This window comes from Lagenorhynchus albirostris, chromosome 13 (assembly GCF_949774975.1).
Source record: "Lagenorhynchus albirostris chromosome 13, mLagAlb1.1, whole genome shotgun sequence".
Taxonomy (NCBI): Eukaryota; Metazoa; Chordata; class Mammalia; order Artiodactyla; family Delphinidae; genus Lagenorhynchus; species Lagenorhynchus albirostris.
Genome location: NC_083107.1, coordinates 29822670 through 29841049, shown reverse-complemented (window position 1 = coordinate 29841049; position 18380 = coordinate 29822670). Strand labels below are relative to the sequence as shown.

The following is an 18380-nucleotide window of genomic DNA, read 5'->3' as shown; positions in this document are numbered from 1 at the left end:
TGATTGCAAGATATGATGTTACTGTGCAAACAGCGGACATACCATTACAGTGCATTCTACCCTCTTTTGCCTTAACTTATAAGCCATGTAAACATTTTTAGGGCAGATTTTTTATTTGAAAAGTAGATTTGGGGCAAAATGGTTGCAAGCTGGCTGCTATAGCAAGCATCTGGATAGTAAGAGTTCATAGAGAGGAATAACCAAACAGTTTCAATGTAAGCAGACAGGAACTAGAAAAAAACAAGACAATTTGACACTATTTGGCATAACTGCGAACGGGTGTATTTTTTTTTTTATGGGTGTATTTTTAAAGGACTCAAAATGATGCTCATAAATTTGACCTGAAGTCATCAAGAAATGATATCTATTTCAAATACTCTATTTACTAAAGTAAGAAAATCCTTTCTAAAATAATTTTATATTATCAAAAATTTTAATGGCTCATTCTAAGGCACTCTTACACAGAAAGTACAATATTTTTGTAGTAATCGTTGGCAAACAACAGTCGTAACATAGAGGCAATACAATAAAATCTAAGGTTAATGAAACCTTAGTGTATACTCCAGGATTAGTGCATTAAATTCTCCTACCATCCATCCCTATATTTTTAGAAATGTGATTATCTCTGCATTTAATTGTTTGGAAACTTGAGTTATCACACTAGCTACGTTTGAATTACCATGGGAATATAAAACAGGGACATAATGAATTAAATATATAAATGAGATAGTCAATGTCTAACTTTGGCTGATGATTTAAACAACTCTACTTTCTATATTCTGAAAACATTTTATCAGTAGTTTGCATGCATCAGGCGCTAAATAAATGCTGACTAAATGACCAAACAGCAGAAAAAAGATATCCTCTAGTAAGGGTATTAATTATCAGTGAAATAAACAAATGGCAGATGAGGAAAATGATTAACAATCGAAACAAAATGAATATTTTTATCCTTTACTCTTAAAGCACCACACATGCACTTTTTATTTATTTAGCTCACCCATTTGTTGAAAAAGGAGACAAAGCCATATCCCTTAGACTTTCCTGTTGCCATGTCTTTTACCACTCGGGCATCTCTGAAATCAGAAACAATCGGAAGTTTAGGTTTGCAAACTCTCCTCTGGATATCAAGTGAGAATTTCATACACAACTCATTTTCATGTTTCATCTTCATTAAAATGAACCTTTAATGCAAATTCACCTTTTATTCTATAAAATTTATCATGTATTAGCAAATGAGGCTTAATTTTATAAACATGCAAATCAATAACTTCTTAAATATATATGTATACATTGTACAGAAACTGCCTCCCACTTCAAAAAGTTTTTAAATTTTTAAATATTAAGCATGGTAAAAGCAGCTATTCACATGAATTTTACTTAACTTATAGGGTTCACAGGTACACTAAATGAATGGCTTTCTTTAACCATGCAATTTATAATTTGCTATTTGACACTATATACTTACTACCTAATCATTAAAAAATTAAAATAGAAAACTGGAAACTAAAAGAATGGAAAAGTTGTATATTCCCTAAATTAATTAAATTTTTTCATTTTCTCAGATCAGTTCATACCCCCCTTCCGGACTATGGGTAAATTTTGAGAACTTGACTTTTCAGAAATGTTAAATCATTGAAGAAAAATACTAGACACACACTTTAGTTTTATACTAAACTATATTTAGTTTTATATAAGAGAAGATTTTACACTAAATTCTAAAATAGCAATCATATAAGATTGATTGGAAACTATAAGATATAAAAGCAAAATTTTAAAAAGTCAGAAAGTAAAAAAGCACGCCAACATTTATCCACTGTGAACCGTAGCTTGTAGTTAGCCAGGGCAATTCTGTCCATTCTTCAGAGATACTCTGCAAAATAACCAGAGCCCTATTATTTGAGATTGAGTAAAAAACCCAGCCATGATAGCTAAAACTCCATACCTCAAAAAATTGGACTCAAATTGTGCTTCACAGGCAATCTGCTTTTAAGTTAGCCAGGTATGTCACAATGCTTGTTCTCTCAGGACACATGAACAAAACAGGCACTTTTACAACAAAAACCCAAGTCAGAAAGCCATGCAATATAATTTTATATTAAAGTATACATAAGCATATTTTGATCAATTTAGGAGTGATTTATTAAGTGTTTAGGGTCAAAATGACAAAGAGGTGATGGTGAAAGGGGAAAACTAATGCAAGCCACTTCTCAATATGTAAAAATACTTATTAAAATTATCTGTATGGTACACATGCATTTAATTTGTAGCTGATTCATTTCTATAGCAAAATTTGTTAGACTACCCTAAATTCAAGGAACAGGAAAAGTTTAAGCTATATAAATTAGGGAAAGAAAGTACTATATTTTATATACTAAATATTTTAATAGGCCAACATTTACTACACACCTTTTATAAATCAAGCACTGTTGTAGGATCTCTACGGGGAATACTTGACTATCATGAGAACCTTTCAATATATATATTTATCAACTTATCTCCTTTAATTGAAAAAAATCAGGAAGTGATGCTACCAACTGAAAATGGTTCCTTCAAATTTAGAAACACTAACTCTTTGGGTAGCCTAAAGCTTAGACGTTATCTCGACTGAAAATTATAAAACTTAAAGGCCTTACCAAGGAAAAATGATATATACATCAGTAATCATAGTTGACTCTAAGAAAATCTAGACTATAATTATGATACCAACATATTTAACAAAAAGAAATTATTGATCCTTGATTAAAAAGTAATGAAATTACTAAAATTTGAATGTCATTTAACTTAAACTCACCAATTGTTAAACAATCTTTATCTAATGCCAAACTAAAATTCCCATGCTTTCAGAAAAGCTACTGCAATCAAAATCGAAACATTTAATAAAATAGCATTTAATCTGTTAAAATGTTAGAAAAGCCTTTTCTTTTTAAAGGTAAGTTTCAGGAAATGTTAGCCTTGAAATATATTTAATGCTTACTTATATCTGAAAGGATTCTCTAAGGAAGGAGCAGCAAAGATCTATATCAGAGTTCTTTAATCTTTTATGGCCCTGTGACTAATCTGAAAATAGGATAAAACTTTCAAAGATACTCCATACCAAAATGAAAGCAAGCATAAAATTTTGCATACAGAGATTTACAGAAACTTTGAGAGGCCAAAGGTTAAGACCTTTCCAATCTAGATATTTGAAAGCCAGCTAGAAAGCCAGATAACCATAATCAAAGCCCTAAAACAGATTAAAAGGAACAGTCAAGAAATTATAACTTTATTTTCCTAAAGTCAGTTCTAAGAGACAAAGAAAAATGTCACCTAACAGAAGAGTCTACTTGTAAACCCTAATCGTGTGACTGCCTTTAAAGTTGGCCCCTTACTTATGGTCATTCCTTGGTCACTATGCATTTTCATCCTCCTACCAATGAACTAAAACTCTTCAAATGAAAACTTCCAAAATTCAACACCAATACCACCAGCTTTTACTGTCCAGTCTCCTTCTCATCTCTGCTGTTGGTCTGTTCATCAAACCAAACCAAAGCTAACATTTCCTTTTTCCTACTCTTCTAGCTGGAATAACAATAATAAAGCAACGAGAAACTCTAAAAATTTTGTTTTCTAAATTCAACGATTACTTCTAAGAAAGTGCAATCATCAACTTATTATTCTTACTCTATTACAGGCATGCTTTCCAAAATATAAAGTTCTTTTATGATGAATACTCCTTGAGTGACCTTTTTATAAAAGGCCTAAACTATACAATTAATAACAAATGCAAGCAAGACAGTGCTTCACAAAACACTAAAAGGCATTATTATTATTGTTAATAGCAACAACAAAAGGATAGATACCTGAGAATTAACATTTAATAACTGCGTTTTGGGTTGAATTGTTAAGGTTTCTTTTTGTTAAAATATATTAACAGAAAATGCATGGTATCATAGAAGTGCCAAAGGGTCTAAATTCCTTAGTCATAGCACAAGTTCACTAAAGATTATGACCAAGCTAGCAAGACACTCATATAAGAAACAATATGCACAACAGCACATTTGTCTCTTAAAAGCTAACGCTAATTGAAAAAGAGTTCTAAGATAATTGAAGACCAAAGATTTATTTATCAATGGGAAAATAATCTTTGGCTGTTAACTGCTTGAATAGTCTCTAAACAATACACTTATTCAAGTGAATATTAATACATCACATTCAAGTGTTAAAATTAATGTCCAAAATTCACAATAGATTTTCAAATTACTTCTATGTAAGATTGTTTCTAATATAAAGCATTTTAAATTTATCTTCTGTTACTTACGATATTCTTCCAAATGGTGCAAAAGCAGCTTTTATATCTTCAGTTGTAATTTCTGGACTGAGATCACCAACAAAGACATGGAAATGATCTTATAAGGGGAAGGAAGGGGAAGTGAAAAGAAAAATATAATTTTAGAATTTAAAAAAATGCTAAAATCTATTCAGTAAAGTATTCTTAAAATAATTTATGGATTATAGTAAAGTATAACACTATCCTATACCTAGACAAATCCTATCAGTTTTAAACATAATGAATCAAGGTGACAATACAGGAAAGATTCTCCTAGGGACTATGATATATCTAATGGGAAACTGACAGTTATATTTCTACTTATAGCCAATTATTATACTGGTCTAAGAAAATAAACTAATAATAATAAGCTTTGCAAAAAAAAATAATATATATATATTTATGACTTCATTACCATTCTAATAGTACTTATTTACATTTATTCAGTTTACCTATGTGATATACTTGGTTTAACCATATTTTGTGAAGAACAATCAAAGAAATACCTTGCATTGCAACAGTTTGATGTTAAAGTATTTGACAGTTTTCTCAAAAGCCAACAGTTTTGGTTGCCCAGACATTACACCATTCAGTTTATGTGAATCCATGTGCAAGTGAACTAAGACTGAAGGCAACAGAATGAAAACAGTAATCCCTTCACTTTATATCAGAGCCATTAAAAAAGCACTGGAGAGAAAAAACGTTCCCATATGTGAAGTTTTCTTAAAAAGACAATGCTCAAAAAAAAAGAAACACTTTAAAAATACAAAATAGTTGGATCAACACTTTAAATGGACATATATATCAATTCTGACAAAGTATATTTGGAAAGAAAAGTTACCCCTATTTGGCAGGCCTTTAGCAACATATTGGGTTGCCATTCGGGAAACACAGTTTCAGGAGCAACTCAAGCAATCAGAAGATCTGGTATGAAGCACAGATCATGACCTCAAGGAAAAAGGGTATCTTGCCCTTCAGTGGTGAAAGTATTTCTAAGGCATCAGCTGCTATCAATGGGGATCAGAGAACTTAAAATACCACCAAAGTAGTGGACAAACCACAATTGGTCAACAGTGGGAAAAAGGGGGAAAAATATTGCCAGAGAGACAAATAGAAATACGACCCCTCCCTCCCCGCTCCCCCCAATATCAAACAAAAAAACTTCAGGTGGTTAGTGAATACCCTTTCAAGAGATTTCATTTTATGTTTAAGAAGATACAATTACCTTGTGAACGCTGTGTGCTGACAACGGTACTACCTGATGACAAAGATTAGATTTGTTCTTAAATTTATTAACACAAACACATTCAATCATATCTTAGGATAACGATCAAAACATTACTGCAAATGTATGATGTTTATATGCTTTACAATAAAACTACTATGTACAATAAACACAAAAGTTCAAAGAGTATAAAATATACTTACTGCTTGTATCTTTCTTTTGACTGCTGGGGGTTGTTGCCCAATTCACTTTGACTTCCTAAAAAAATTTTTCTACATTTATACTCCATAAAAATAAAGGTAATAATCAGATATTACAAGATTTGCATCTATGAACACATACGTATATGTTTGAGATGAAGCATTCAAACTTTCTGGTCAAAATTTCAATACCCTTTTTTTTTTTTTTGCAGTACGCGGGCTTCTCACTGTTGTGGCCTTTCCCATTGCGGAGCACAGGCTCTGGACGCACAGGCTCAGCAGCCATGGCTCACGGGCCCAGCCGCTCCGCAGCATGTGGGATCTTCCCGGACTGGGGCACGAACCCGTGTCCCCTGCATCGGCAGGCGGACTCTCTACCACTGTGCCACCAGGGAAGCCCTCAATACTTATTTTTTAACATACACTTACGCAAATAATGTTAACAAATCCTAACCATACATACTTCTTTGTTAACATTCAACTAACCTTTCTTAAGTACCAATAAATTTTTTTTCTTTTATTCTTCCCCATTAGTATCCAATGTTCCTAGATCTTTCATCAAAGCTTGAATAATTCAACAAATACCTTAGTATTTACCATGTGCAAGGCACCATGAAGAACACTAACATAAACATACCCTCTAATTTGCTTTATCCCAGCTTCTTAATATTAAATGTGATCATTTTCTGTAAAGCGAATACAATGCTTCTAAAAAGGAAACAAAACCGTATACAACTTAGAATTCTCCAGTGCAAGTCACCTTCTTTAATTATGACAGCTTACCTTACCCATTATCTTCCGCCCATTCATAGCAGCTAGTGCTGCAGCTGCATGACGATGCTCATAAAACTCCACAAAACAATATGGATCATTTCCAGCTGTCTGTTGAAGAAGAAACACAAAAGCCAATTTTAAGTTTTATACATCTCAGTATCAGGCCATGGAGAACGAAGGGTCTTTTCTGCAAGTAAATGTTTCGATAAGGCAGTAAACACTAAAAAATGAACTATTTTTATAGAAAGCTATCTTCTTCAACAGCTTATACTATACTACTATATATAATTTAATCTTTTATTAATGACTAAGTGTTCTAATTAACTTTCTTAAACGTGTTACTAAAATGTAAGTAAACAGGCTCTGAAAACTGAAGAGTTTCTCTGGTAAGCAAAGTTTTAGAATATGTTTTAGAATGTGGACTTTCTGACATCAAAATTTTTGCCTGCTTAGAAATCTTTTAGAAATAAAAATTCTTGGGAATTCCCTGGCAGTCCAATGGTTAGGACTCCACGCTTCCACTGCAGGGGACACAGGTTCAATCCCTGGTCAGGGAACTAAGATCCCACAAGCCGTGATGCGGCCAAAAAAGAAAAAGAAAACCTCTCTCCTCTTTTCTACTGGTGTTCCAAGTAGTTGAGGTCTGATGACAGGTGAAGCCTGGATGTTTTCTTTTAAATTAAAGAAGCAGAAAAAACACCCAATATTTTACACCTATCAGTACAAAATACCAAATCACTTTTTAATTCTTTCCATAATCTCCTAAGCAGAACTGTTAAAATAAGAAACTAATTCAAAAGACTAGAATGATAACAGAAGAAAGAAATATGCCATTTTGTTTCAAGCACAATTAACAGTTAAAAAAAGTCACTGGCAATGATTTTAAAGAATTTTAGAGCAAGGAGGCAACCACAAAATTGATGACATTGAAACTATCCATTATTTTACTTTAAAAACATTAGAGAATATAAAAATGTTTTTAAAAATGTATAATCAAACTAATGTTATATTTAATGGGAATTCTATTACCAAGATCAATGTTGACAGGCATCAGAATGTGGTTAGAAAAGTGGCTTACACCTAAGAGTAAGACAATCAAATAAATAAGAATGTTCATTTTACTGAATTTGTACCCAGAAAAAAAAACAACTACTTTTTAGATTAAAAAAAAATTCTAAGCATATACATTATCAGCCTTTATACTCTAGGGAGTATAAAATTCCTAAATATGAACATCAGTGCATCAGTGTGAAAAGACTGGAATTTAGACTTTAATAATAATAAAATAATGATAAGGAGGAGGAGAAGGAATAGTTAATCTAAGCCTTTGAGTGACGAAAATCCAAAATTTATACAAAGTGGCAGAGGTAACCTAGCTAGCCTTTTCTGTAGGTCCAGCAGTCATTAACATTTTGCCTAGTGATCTTTAACAGGCAAATATCTAGAAAGACCCAGACACAGAGAGAATAGCAGCCTACAGACCTATGGAGAGAATAGATCAATCTGGGTTTACATCCTTGCTTTGCCCCATTTCTGTGTATATTAAATAGGAAGGGCTTCTCTGGTGGCAGAGTGGTTAAGAATCTGCCTGCCAATGCAGGGGACACGGGTTCAAGCCCTGGTCCGGGAAGATCCCACATGCCACGGAGTAACTAAGTCCCTGCGCCACAACTACTGAGCCTGTGCTCTAGAGCCCGTGAGCCACAACTACTGAAGCCCATGTGCCTAGAGCCCATGCTCCGCAAGAAGAGAAGCCACCGCAATGAGAAGCCCGCGCACTGCAACGAAGAGTAGCCCCCACTTGCCTTGACTAGAGAAAGCCACGCACAGCAACAAAGAACCAAAGCAGCCAAAAGTAAATAAATAAAATAATAAAAAAAAGGAATAACAGCTGCTTTGTAATGTTTCTATTGAGCATTTGTGATAAGGCATCAGCATTAAAATAACAGGCAGTAGGCATTCCATAAATACTATCACTAAGATAAGGAAGGAGCCCCAGATGAAAGATTGGTTTTAAATTCTCCATCATAGTCCCCTATCTCTCCCTCTTATCTTTCTCTAAGGGTACAGAAATCTTTTCTTCTTTATCCAAAGGCATACAGATATTAAATGTGATAAGAAAACACTTTAGGGGCTTCCCTGGTGGCGCAGTGGTTGAGGGTCCGCCTGCCGATGCAGGGGACACGGGTTCGTGCCCCGGTCCGGGAGGATCCCACGTGCCGTGGAGCGGCTGGGCCCGTGAGCCATGGCCGCTGAGCCTGCGCGTCCGGAGCCTGTGCTCCGCAACGGGAGGGGCTACAACAGTGAGAGGCCCGCGTACCACCAAAAAAACCCCAAAAAACAAAAAAACCAACACTTTAGAAGAGTGTAAAGGACAAAAAACATCTGTTGAATCCATCTCTATTATATGTAGGTGACCCTACCACATTAGGAGAAAGTTTTTTTTTTTAGTTTTTGGCTGCACCCCGCGCCAGATGAGATCTTAATTCCCTGACCAGGGATCGAACCGGCATTGGAAGGCAGAGTCTTAACCACTGGACCACTGGGGAAATCCCAGGAGAAAGGTTTGACATTTTAAAATACGAGACAGCAAACCAAAGCCAACTGGCTAAATAATTATTTTTAAAAATACCAAGTAAAAAAAAGTTAAATTGAAATACAATAGAAGAGAAAGTAGTAGATACAGACACATATATGATTTTCTTTCCTGGAAAAAAGAAAACCAAAAGTTTAAAGGTAGGTGAGACCAGGGATAAAAGGATTTCTCTTTAGCACTGTTTTTCTCATCAAAAGAATTTTAAGGTGCCTTTTAACACACATTATGACTCAGGATTAATACCAATTAGATGAGTGAATTCTATGTTTTTTCTATACATTAAGGTCTGATGGATGGGCACTGCCACAATACAAGAAAAACTTGAATCATGACCTTTAAAATTAAGTTAAAAACACTTTCACAGTATCAAAGTCTATTATTTTTTTTTACCCAATTTCCCATTTTAATTGTAATAACTGAATTTCTAGTTTAGCCAATCAACTGATACCACATATAAAACAAACAATTCTGATGCCTCAATACACTTTAAAACAAGAGCCCACATATAGTTGTCACCTGCTTTAGACATGATTAGTACCATTCTCTTCTTTCTTTACTTACTAAAACAAACTTCATGGCCAAAATGGGTTCATTACAAATTTACTAAAACCCCTATGAATTTAGACTGTATAAAGCAATTTAAGAGTTCCTGGAAGTAATGGATTTAAATAATGTATCATGGACAACCTCAGAGAAAAGAAAAAAAAGAAAGTTAACTAAGTAAAATACCCTTACATCCATAATCATTTTGCAGTTTTTACAAGGTCCAATCTGGCTAAAGAGCTGGAGAATTAAAGCTTCTGTCACATCTCGGGAAAGGTTACCGACATATCTGAAACACAAAGAAAAACAATTCATCATTTTAAATTTGCTTCTTTTGCATCAGTTCCTAAAGCTGATTACTGGAGAGTGAATATGGGGAATAGGTAGACCTTTGGCATCTACTATTTGGGAACTTTTTAAAAGTTTGTGAAAACTTCAAAATCTCTTTCAAAACATATGGAAGATACGTTACTTGCAAATATATTAATGAGACACTGTTAGTAGAGGGGAAGCTAGTGTGTGTGTGTTTTTATTCAAGGTTGTACAAATAAAACCTGTTGCTTGTTTCTAAGTTTCTAGGCTTACCTTAGGAAGATATGCTTAAAATCACTCAGATGAATCATTAACTATGTAGAACATTTTATACAATCAATCCTGGAAAGCTTTGCAATTATTTCTACTTCTACAGTATTACTGAGAACATTAAATTTTCTTCAATTTTTAATTCACATGATTTCCCTAAAACTGTCCAATTTAGGTATACTTTGGCTTACACAGTAAACATATTTTTGAAAAATCATGGATAAATCACTTATCAGGTGTTGTACATGCTCACAAAAGAATCGGAAACCTTTCAATGGGAAACCTTCCACTGATCAGTGATAGTAGAAAGGGAGTAGAAAGAGTCTAGGAGAGACTTTTAACAGATAATATGAAGTGGTGGCTAACAAACTTAATTAGTGTAAATAATGCATTATAAGACCACATGACTGGGATGATCCTTACTTTTTCTGGGGAAGGGGGATGATCCTTATTTAAAGGGTTTATAAATTAATTTTCAAAAGTGGATTTTAAAATGAGATTACCTCCAGACATGTTAGAGTTAGAGGTTTATTACTTCTGAAATCAGAGAATGTTGTCTCCCAACAACTGTAGTTTCTCATTCTTCTGCTAAGAATCCTTCAGGGAATGTGATGAAAGGTATGGACTCTCCCCCCAAAGATAAACATCTATACACGCCAGAAAGTGTGGATTCAATTCCTTCCTTCCATTTACCCATTCAACAGAATACTGAATGCTTACTGTGAAGGCACAGGTATAGGTTAAAATGGCAAAGGGAGAAGTGCTGAGTCTTAAGGAACAATGAACAGTTCCTTTATAGAAAAATGCTAGTCAGTAAATGTAGACAGAAAGCATTAAATTAGCAATGTGTAAGCCTGACTGAAAAATTGACTCAGGCATGAACCATTAATGGATATAAAACTATTAGGTGAAAGGTTGGTAAGAAAATGGATATTTGCAGGGTGCCTAAATTATCACATAGATCACTTAACAACTGCAAAGGGAAAACCCACCTTAAAAGTGAGAGCTTTTGGCCACTTTGACCCAGTGTTCAAACTTTAAATCATTTTATGGATAAACAATGAGACATTGTATGTACAATATGAATTATATAATATCAATCTATGAAGTATTCAAATCAGAAAGATCTAATTGAATCTAGCTAAGCTTAAATTGAGATCTAAGTTTACAGGATATTGGGCATATAAAACAATTACACAAATTACACATATATATATGTGTATTATGGAGACTTATTTGATTATTATATGGTGACTTATTTGATTATCTTCAAAAGATTATTGTCCTAAAAAAGACTGTGTTTGATTAAGAGGGACTTAAAAGACTGACAACCTAATACAATGAATAATCCTTGACTGAATTCTAGATTAAGGTGTGGGGGGGGCAAGAGCTTTTTCTTACAGAATTCTAATTAATAAATGTAGAAGAAATGAGAGAAATCACCATTAAAACACCTTAGTAATAACCACTACTGACAAGAATTCTTTGATACACCTCCCTCTCTGAAGTGAAGCTTAATTTCCCTCTACTTGAGGGTCGGCTACCTTAGTGACTCAATTCTAACTGACAGAGTATGTCGAGAAAAACAGCAGTCATTGTACAGTGGAGAAACAGTACCCTTCAAAAGTGCCACAGTAATGAAAGATATCTCCTTACATATTACAGGATAGAGACATGACAACTGAACACAATGTGGTATCTTGGATTAGATCCTGGAATAGAAAAAGGACATTAGTGGCATGGGGAAATGGTAATAAAATTTGTAGTTAACAGTACTGTACCAATGTTAATTTCTTAGTTGTGATAATTACATCATGGTTATATAAGTAAGATGTTAACATTAAGAGAAGCTGGGTGAAAGTCAAACGAGAACTCTGTACTATCTCTGCAACTCTTCTGTATCTATTCTTACCCGACTCTTGTGCCTATAAGAAATCCTAAGGATTGCATATGTCTAAATGAAAAAAATGGCTCTTCTGAAAATTTAATTCTAACATCTGCTTTGCTAAAGGTAGATAATCCAGTGACAAGCTGAACAGTATTTAGGGAACCCGGAGTCTATCATTTACTCTTTGCAAAACTTTAAGATTTTTCTCAGAAATATTTTCTAAGTGATTTACGTAGTTTGAAGATAGCTAATAATAATAATAAAATATACTTTAAAAAGCACTAAGGTCTGTACTGCCTTTATATTTGTTTATTTAATGTGGCCTGCTGTATACTATATGTTCCAGGAGGCTTTATCAATTAACTCTACACACAGCTGTTCGAGAAAGTCTCTTCAGAGGAAGTTACACAACAACTTGCTCTCAACCTTCGACACCAATACAATAAACTACAAGTAACATATATACTTGTAGTTCATTCCCATTTTTATATAAAAATGTTTCTTTAGTTGTCCCATACTTTGTCACATACTATTCTGTTTCTGAAGTGAAAGGATTTCCTCTTAACAGCATGGATTTAAGTTACCTGTGTAACAGATTTTTTTTTTAGGCTGCCAAATATCTTCCTGGTTTTAGAGAAATCCTCACCCTGTGGCAAAGTCTAACTCCTCTTCAGAAGATGAAAAGGCTAAATATGGTTATATAGTCTCCCTTGCATGTGATCTGGGCTAGCTCAATTACAGATACCAGTCCTGAACACAGAAGACAAAGATAGGGGTGAAAGAAGCAGAGACTGAAGAGAATCCACTTTGGTGGCAAACAGCCGCAGAGTCCCATGCCCAGTGAAAGTGGAAGCTGTAGTATCAGGTCCTCAGTAGGTGTGGCAGTAGTATCCTTTCTGGGATGATCTGTGGCTTGATTAGGACTGTAGGCCTGACAGTTAGTTGTCTCTCTTTCCTGAACATTTTCTAAGCCAGGTTCCATAAATTTCCTGCAAATTCTGGGAGTGTCCAATATCTTTTTAAACAAATTCCTTTTATGCCTGAATTTTTTTGCAGCTTGCGTTTAAGAAAATACTGAGTGATACAAAAATTGATACTGGAGCAGTTGTAAGCCAAATTCCCTGTCACAATGTCAACTGGACTACTAAACAAAAATGTAAATTTCTTACATTTATGTAGTTTTAATTTTTCAAGATGCTTTTTATTCAAGAACGTTAAAATATCCCTTTCTATGTGTTCCATGAACTTTTTGTTAACAGCATAGACTGAAGTATCCCATGTTGATATTTATTATATCACCTCTGAGAACATGTACCAATCTTGTGCAGAACTGGAAAGTAAACATCCTCCTTGGGCAACTGGATAAAACATGAGCATAAACTCTGTATTAGTTAACAATGCTGACTCAGTGTAGCCTCCTTAATATGAAAATTATATTGCCGTTACATAAGAGAATGCCCCTATTCTTAGACGTATTTAGCCCCTAAGTGTCATGATGTCTTCTCAAATGGTTCAGCAAATTTGGCTAACTATTAGCAATTGGTAAAGCCACATGAAAGTTATCAAAGTCTACAACATACTATTTTTGCTACTTTTCCATAGGTTTTAAATTTTTCAAAATAAAAAGCTTCCTGAGGGACTTCCTTGGTGGTCCAGTGGGTAAGACTCCATGCTCCCAGTGCAGGCACCCCAGGTTCAATCCCTGGTCGAGGAACTAGATCCCACGTGCATCCGCAACTAAGAAATCTACATGCTACAACAAAGATTCTGTGTACAGTAAAAAAATAAATAAATCTAAAAAAAAAAAGCCTCCTGAGAAAATTCAATGGAAAAAGTCATCAATGCTAGTGAAAACGTGACAGTTCTGGGATAGGATTTCATGTCAATTTAATATATACTTTTAAAGCTGATATTAAGTTCAAACAGTTATAACATTGGAATCCAAAACATTTTAAATATTCCTTTTGATTAGTACAGGTCTAGAAAATTTAAGCTACAAAGAAAAATTTACAAGGCAGAATGCTGTATTGGGTTTGTTATGAGCCACAATCGTATAAAAATGCAGACTTTGATATGAGGCCTCTGAAAATCTGAGTGAAAAACATGAATACGTTTTAATCTAATGATAAATTTCATAAAAATAGAGTTTTTTTTTCATTCATACTATATATCTACTATCTAGAACCCTGCCTGGAATATTTAAGTGCTCTATAAATGTTTGTCAAAGAGATAACTGTACTCTCTCAGAATTACTTTTGAACATTTGCAATTTGCTAGGGAATTAACCCATTTTGCCTGAGTCACTCTAGTTCAGGGGGGAAAGGTATATGTCTCCTACTAATTACGAAATTATGACAAGAGTATATTATACGTTACAGGGAATACAGTCAATAATTTATAAAATAACTATAAATGGAGTATAACCTTTAAGAATTGTGAATCACTATACTGTACACCTGTAACTTATAAAATATTGTACATCAACTATATTAAATTAAAAAAAAGAAATTATGTATGACAGTAAATGCTTGTTGTGCATAATACAAATACTATATACCAGCATCATAACCTTACTATTATTTAACAACTGTCTACTCTTCACAAAGGACACTCTGTTGCGTGATAGCTGAAACCCTCTTATTTTATCAGCTAGCACCTCCTTCACTTGGAGAACAGACCATATGCAGCCAGCCATCTCTTGGTACTCCCAGGGGATCATTTCCTGGACCTGCCCCCTCCCATGGTTACCAAAACGCATGGATGCTCAGGTTTCTTACAACTGGCCCACCATATCTGAGGGTTCCACTTCAGTGGATACAGAGGGCCAACTGTACATAAACCAGTCTGAACAAAAGTATCTAACACTATGCCCAGAAGACTTATTAATAAGATATCCATGCTCTCAGGACAGTTCTCGTTTTAAATTATATTTTACAACAAACTAACATTCTAGATGGCTGATAATTACGCGTTTGCAAATTAAAGTTACTGCTGACTTCACTCTCACATTCAACATCCAAACCACTGGCAATTCCCACAGTTCTGTTTTCAAAACATTTCCAGAATCAAACCACTTCTCACAATATGGTTGACCCTTGAACAACATGTGTTTGAACTGTGTGGATCCACTTATACACATGGAATTTTTTCACTAAATATGTACTACATGATCCACAGTTGGTTGAATCCACAGAAGCTGAGGTCTGACTGTAAAAGTTATACATGGATTTTTGACTGCTTGAGGGCTGGAGCTCCTAACCCTTGCATTGCCCAAGGGTCAACTGTACATTTCCAGAGTACTGCTGACAAGAAATTGAACAGTCTCTAACAAGGCACTGCTGAACACTCGTTTGTGGCAAAGGAAGGCACTTCCTCTGAGCCATTCAGGTACACAGGCAATACTGAAATTCAGACTGTATCTTACCCTCAAGAATGAGTAAAATCTTGATTCACTGCTTGAAACTGTACCAGTTTTTAAAACAAATTTATTGATCACTTACCATGGACCAGACATTGCTAAGAACATATTAAAAGCCTCTGACTCCCAAGGTTACTCAAACAAACATTTTATATTAAAAATAAAAAACACTGCTGGGAAAAATCAGGGATAAGCACCTACTCATATTGAATCAAGATTGGTCTGACTGGAAGAATGGGAGTTTTGGTTGAGAAAGGCAGAAGCGAGGGAGGGGATAATAGGAAATGTTAAAGCATGGACTACTTTGGGGAAAAGATTCTTGGATGGGGTGTTCTAGTAAAGCATACAAGGCAAAATTAGTCATAAATGTAAGTGTCAAGAGTTGAGGACAGTAGAGTTGCAGGATGATGAACAAAAGGGTATATGACTTGGGATGAGTTACTTTAATTCTAAGCTTAGCTTTTCCTCAGCTGTAAAATGGACCCATTTACTGAAGAATTCTGATGAGGATTACACAAGCTCATAAAGCACTTAACAGAGAACACATAACAAACGATAAGTATTCAATAAATAAATAATAAATTAAATAATAAATAAAACTTCATTAATTCTCCTGCAATGGTTGGTCCCCTGTCCCCAAGCTAGTACTGCTTGCTTTTGTAGACTGGCCTAGGAAAGCTTAAGTTGTCTTCATTATTTGATATTCCCAAATCAACGTACTAAATAGGTTAAATTCTCAGATTATTTTTGGCAGTTTCTGAAATTAAAAACTTCAAAATAAGAATCTTAAAGACATTATAAAAGATGAGCCGTTCTTAATCCAATATGCTGCTGGCTATCATACTTCTAGCGAAGAGGCAAGAGGGAAAAAAGGTTTCCATAAACTCTATGGGGCTAATGATGTTTTAGGGAGTATTCATCTACAGATATAATCTTTCAAAAGTCATGGGCTAACTGCTGCATCCTATTAAAAAGACACATAACGTACCTAACAGATTATGAGACAAACTATCAAAAAAGTTTACCTATTCATTAAGAAAACAAGTGTAACTATATTTCTCATATAGATTACAACACGTAAACTATTTTGTTGGCGAAAAAAATAATTGATTACGTTGTACTTCATAACAACTGTGATATCCAGAGAGTTGCAAAAAGAAACCTGAGCGTATTTTTATTGCCTTGAGTTCTCAAACTGCCAGTATTCTAAGAATAAAAACAAAAAAGCTACGTCAAAAACTCATCGGGCTTTTTCTTCTTTTCGAGAAAAGCAACAAAGGCAGGATCACCTCAGCGGATAATATTTCGAAAAAAACAAAGGAGAGGGGGCGGGGAGAGCAACACGACAAAGAAAAGATCCCAAACTAAGATCACTTAACACTAAGTCTAAAAATTCTCAGAGGTGACTAAATATGTTAAGGTACTTATCAATTGTTGCTTCATTAAAAACTCCCCGCTGCTTCAACGACATGTCAATCAGAAAAGTAGCAAGCGACGATAAAAATGCATTATATTCACTTCCCCTCAGTTAATATATACCTCCGGGGGAGAGTTCCATTTTTAAAAAGCAGTTTCAAGATCCTTAAGGGGTCCGATTTGGGACTTTTTGATCAGGGGAGGGGGTGCCACGGAAGGAAAGCCACAGAGAAGTTCAAGAAAAAACATTTGGCTTTTTTCCAGTTGGCAACTGCGAGAATAAAGTTTAAGTCCCTGAAAATCAGTATAAGCATTTTCAAGACAAAAATTCTTATCAACGAAAGACAATGAAAGGAAGAGTTTCTAGAGAAAATCAAAGTAAAATGAAAGGGAGACGGCTGTAAAAATCAAAAGAGGTTAATCGAGACGCGGGGGAGGGGGATGGGGGGAGAGAAGAAAAGCGTAGAACAAAAAGGCTAGCCGAGTTCTAAAAACAGGTTTGAATGAAAATCTTTTCTCCACGCCTAAGACCACAGAGCGCCCGGGACGAAGCCAAACGCGACGCTGTGGGGTAGCTACGCGGCAGGGACTAATTTAGAGGGCTGAGCCCCGTCTCCGTCCATCTCGTCCCCTCACAGCCCGGGTCTCGGTCCCTAGGCATCCCGGTGAGCGCTAGGGAGAAGAACCATGATATCGCGGCGTCCGCGGGGAACAATAGGGTGGGGAGCGGCGCAGAGCCGAAGCTTCGCTCCGGGACCAACACCATCCCGCCCCCCTCATCGCTGCCCCAGACTCACAGAGTCTTAGGCATTTCGTCCTCCATGGCTGCTGCTGTCGCGGCGGCGCCTCCGGGTCCAGCTCTCTACCCTTTACTACCTCACAAATCTTTTGAGCTACTATGTCTGTGAAATAGCTGGGTTTCTCGGCCGACCGGAGGTTACTCCGCCCCCTCCTTCGGCGGCAATTACACTAAACCACCCGGCCCAGCGCGAACAATGAAGCCCCAACACAAGATGGCGGCGAGCCGGGAGCCTTGAAGCGGCCAGCGAAGTGACCCGGGCCGCGCAGGCGCAGAAGAATCTTGCACTTTCAACCTCCTGGCCGCCAGGCTGCACCTCAGTCCTTATATTCACTCGTTGCGCAGCCGCTCTTCCAGCGACGCTCGGGGATGTCTCAGACTGCGCAGGCGTAAAGGTTAACTAGTTCATGACTTGAGGAAACTCTTTTGAATTACACTCCAGATTCGAATGTGTCAACAGTAATTTATAGTGAAATATAAATCTTCATGGAAATGAAAAATTGTGTTTCCAGAAGAAGAAAGATTATAAAAATTATTTAAGGCAAGGACAAAAGTTAGATGCGCCGCCCGGGAATCGAACCCGGGTCGCAAGAATGGGAATCTTGCATGATACCACTACACCAGCGGCGC

At 35.7% G+C, this 18380-nt stretch overlaps 1 protein-coding gene and 1 non-coding gene across 9 annotated transcripts in view; both read right to left on the bottom strand.

Moving 5' to 3' along the window:
• TIA1 (TIA1 cytotoxic granule associated RNA binding protein) overlaps positions 1 to 18007 on the bottom strand; it is a 29114-nt gene extending 11107 nt beyond the window's left edge. For 3 of the 8 annotated variants that reach the window (XR_009544070.1, XM_060169040.1, XM_060169041.1), the window contains exons 1-7: positions 17749 to 18007; positions 9840 to 9936; positions 6518 to 6616; positions 5738 to 5792; positions 5535 to 5567; positions 4301 to 4388; positions 1001 to 1076 (exon numbers count right to left, since the gene is read on the bottom strand). Coding sequence is in view for 6 of the 8 variants with exons in the window: in XM_060169040.1 (XP_060025023.1) it covers positions 1001 to 1076; positions 4301 to 4388; positions 5535 to 5567; positions 5738 to 5792; positions 6518 to 6616; positions 9840 to 9936; positions 17749 to 17774 (474 nt within the window). In the remaining 2 variants the exon portion in view is untranslated. Of the gene's footprint in view, positions 1 to 1000; positions 1077 to 1807; positions 1874 to 4300; positions 4389 to 5534; positions 5568 to 5737; positions 5793 to 6517; positions 6617 to 9839; positions 9937 to 11885; positions 11942 to 17748 lie in introns of those variants that run through there. The other 5 variants (XM_060169044.1, XM_060169045.1, XR_009544071.1 and 2 more) reach the window with 4 other exon arrangements.
• Positions 18008 to 18309: 302 nt separating this feature from the next.
• Positions 18310 to 18380, bottom strand: TRNAG-CCC (transfer RNA glycine (anticodon CCC)). The gene has a single exon. It is a non-coding gene; the product is annotated as a tRNA-Gly (tRNA).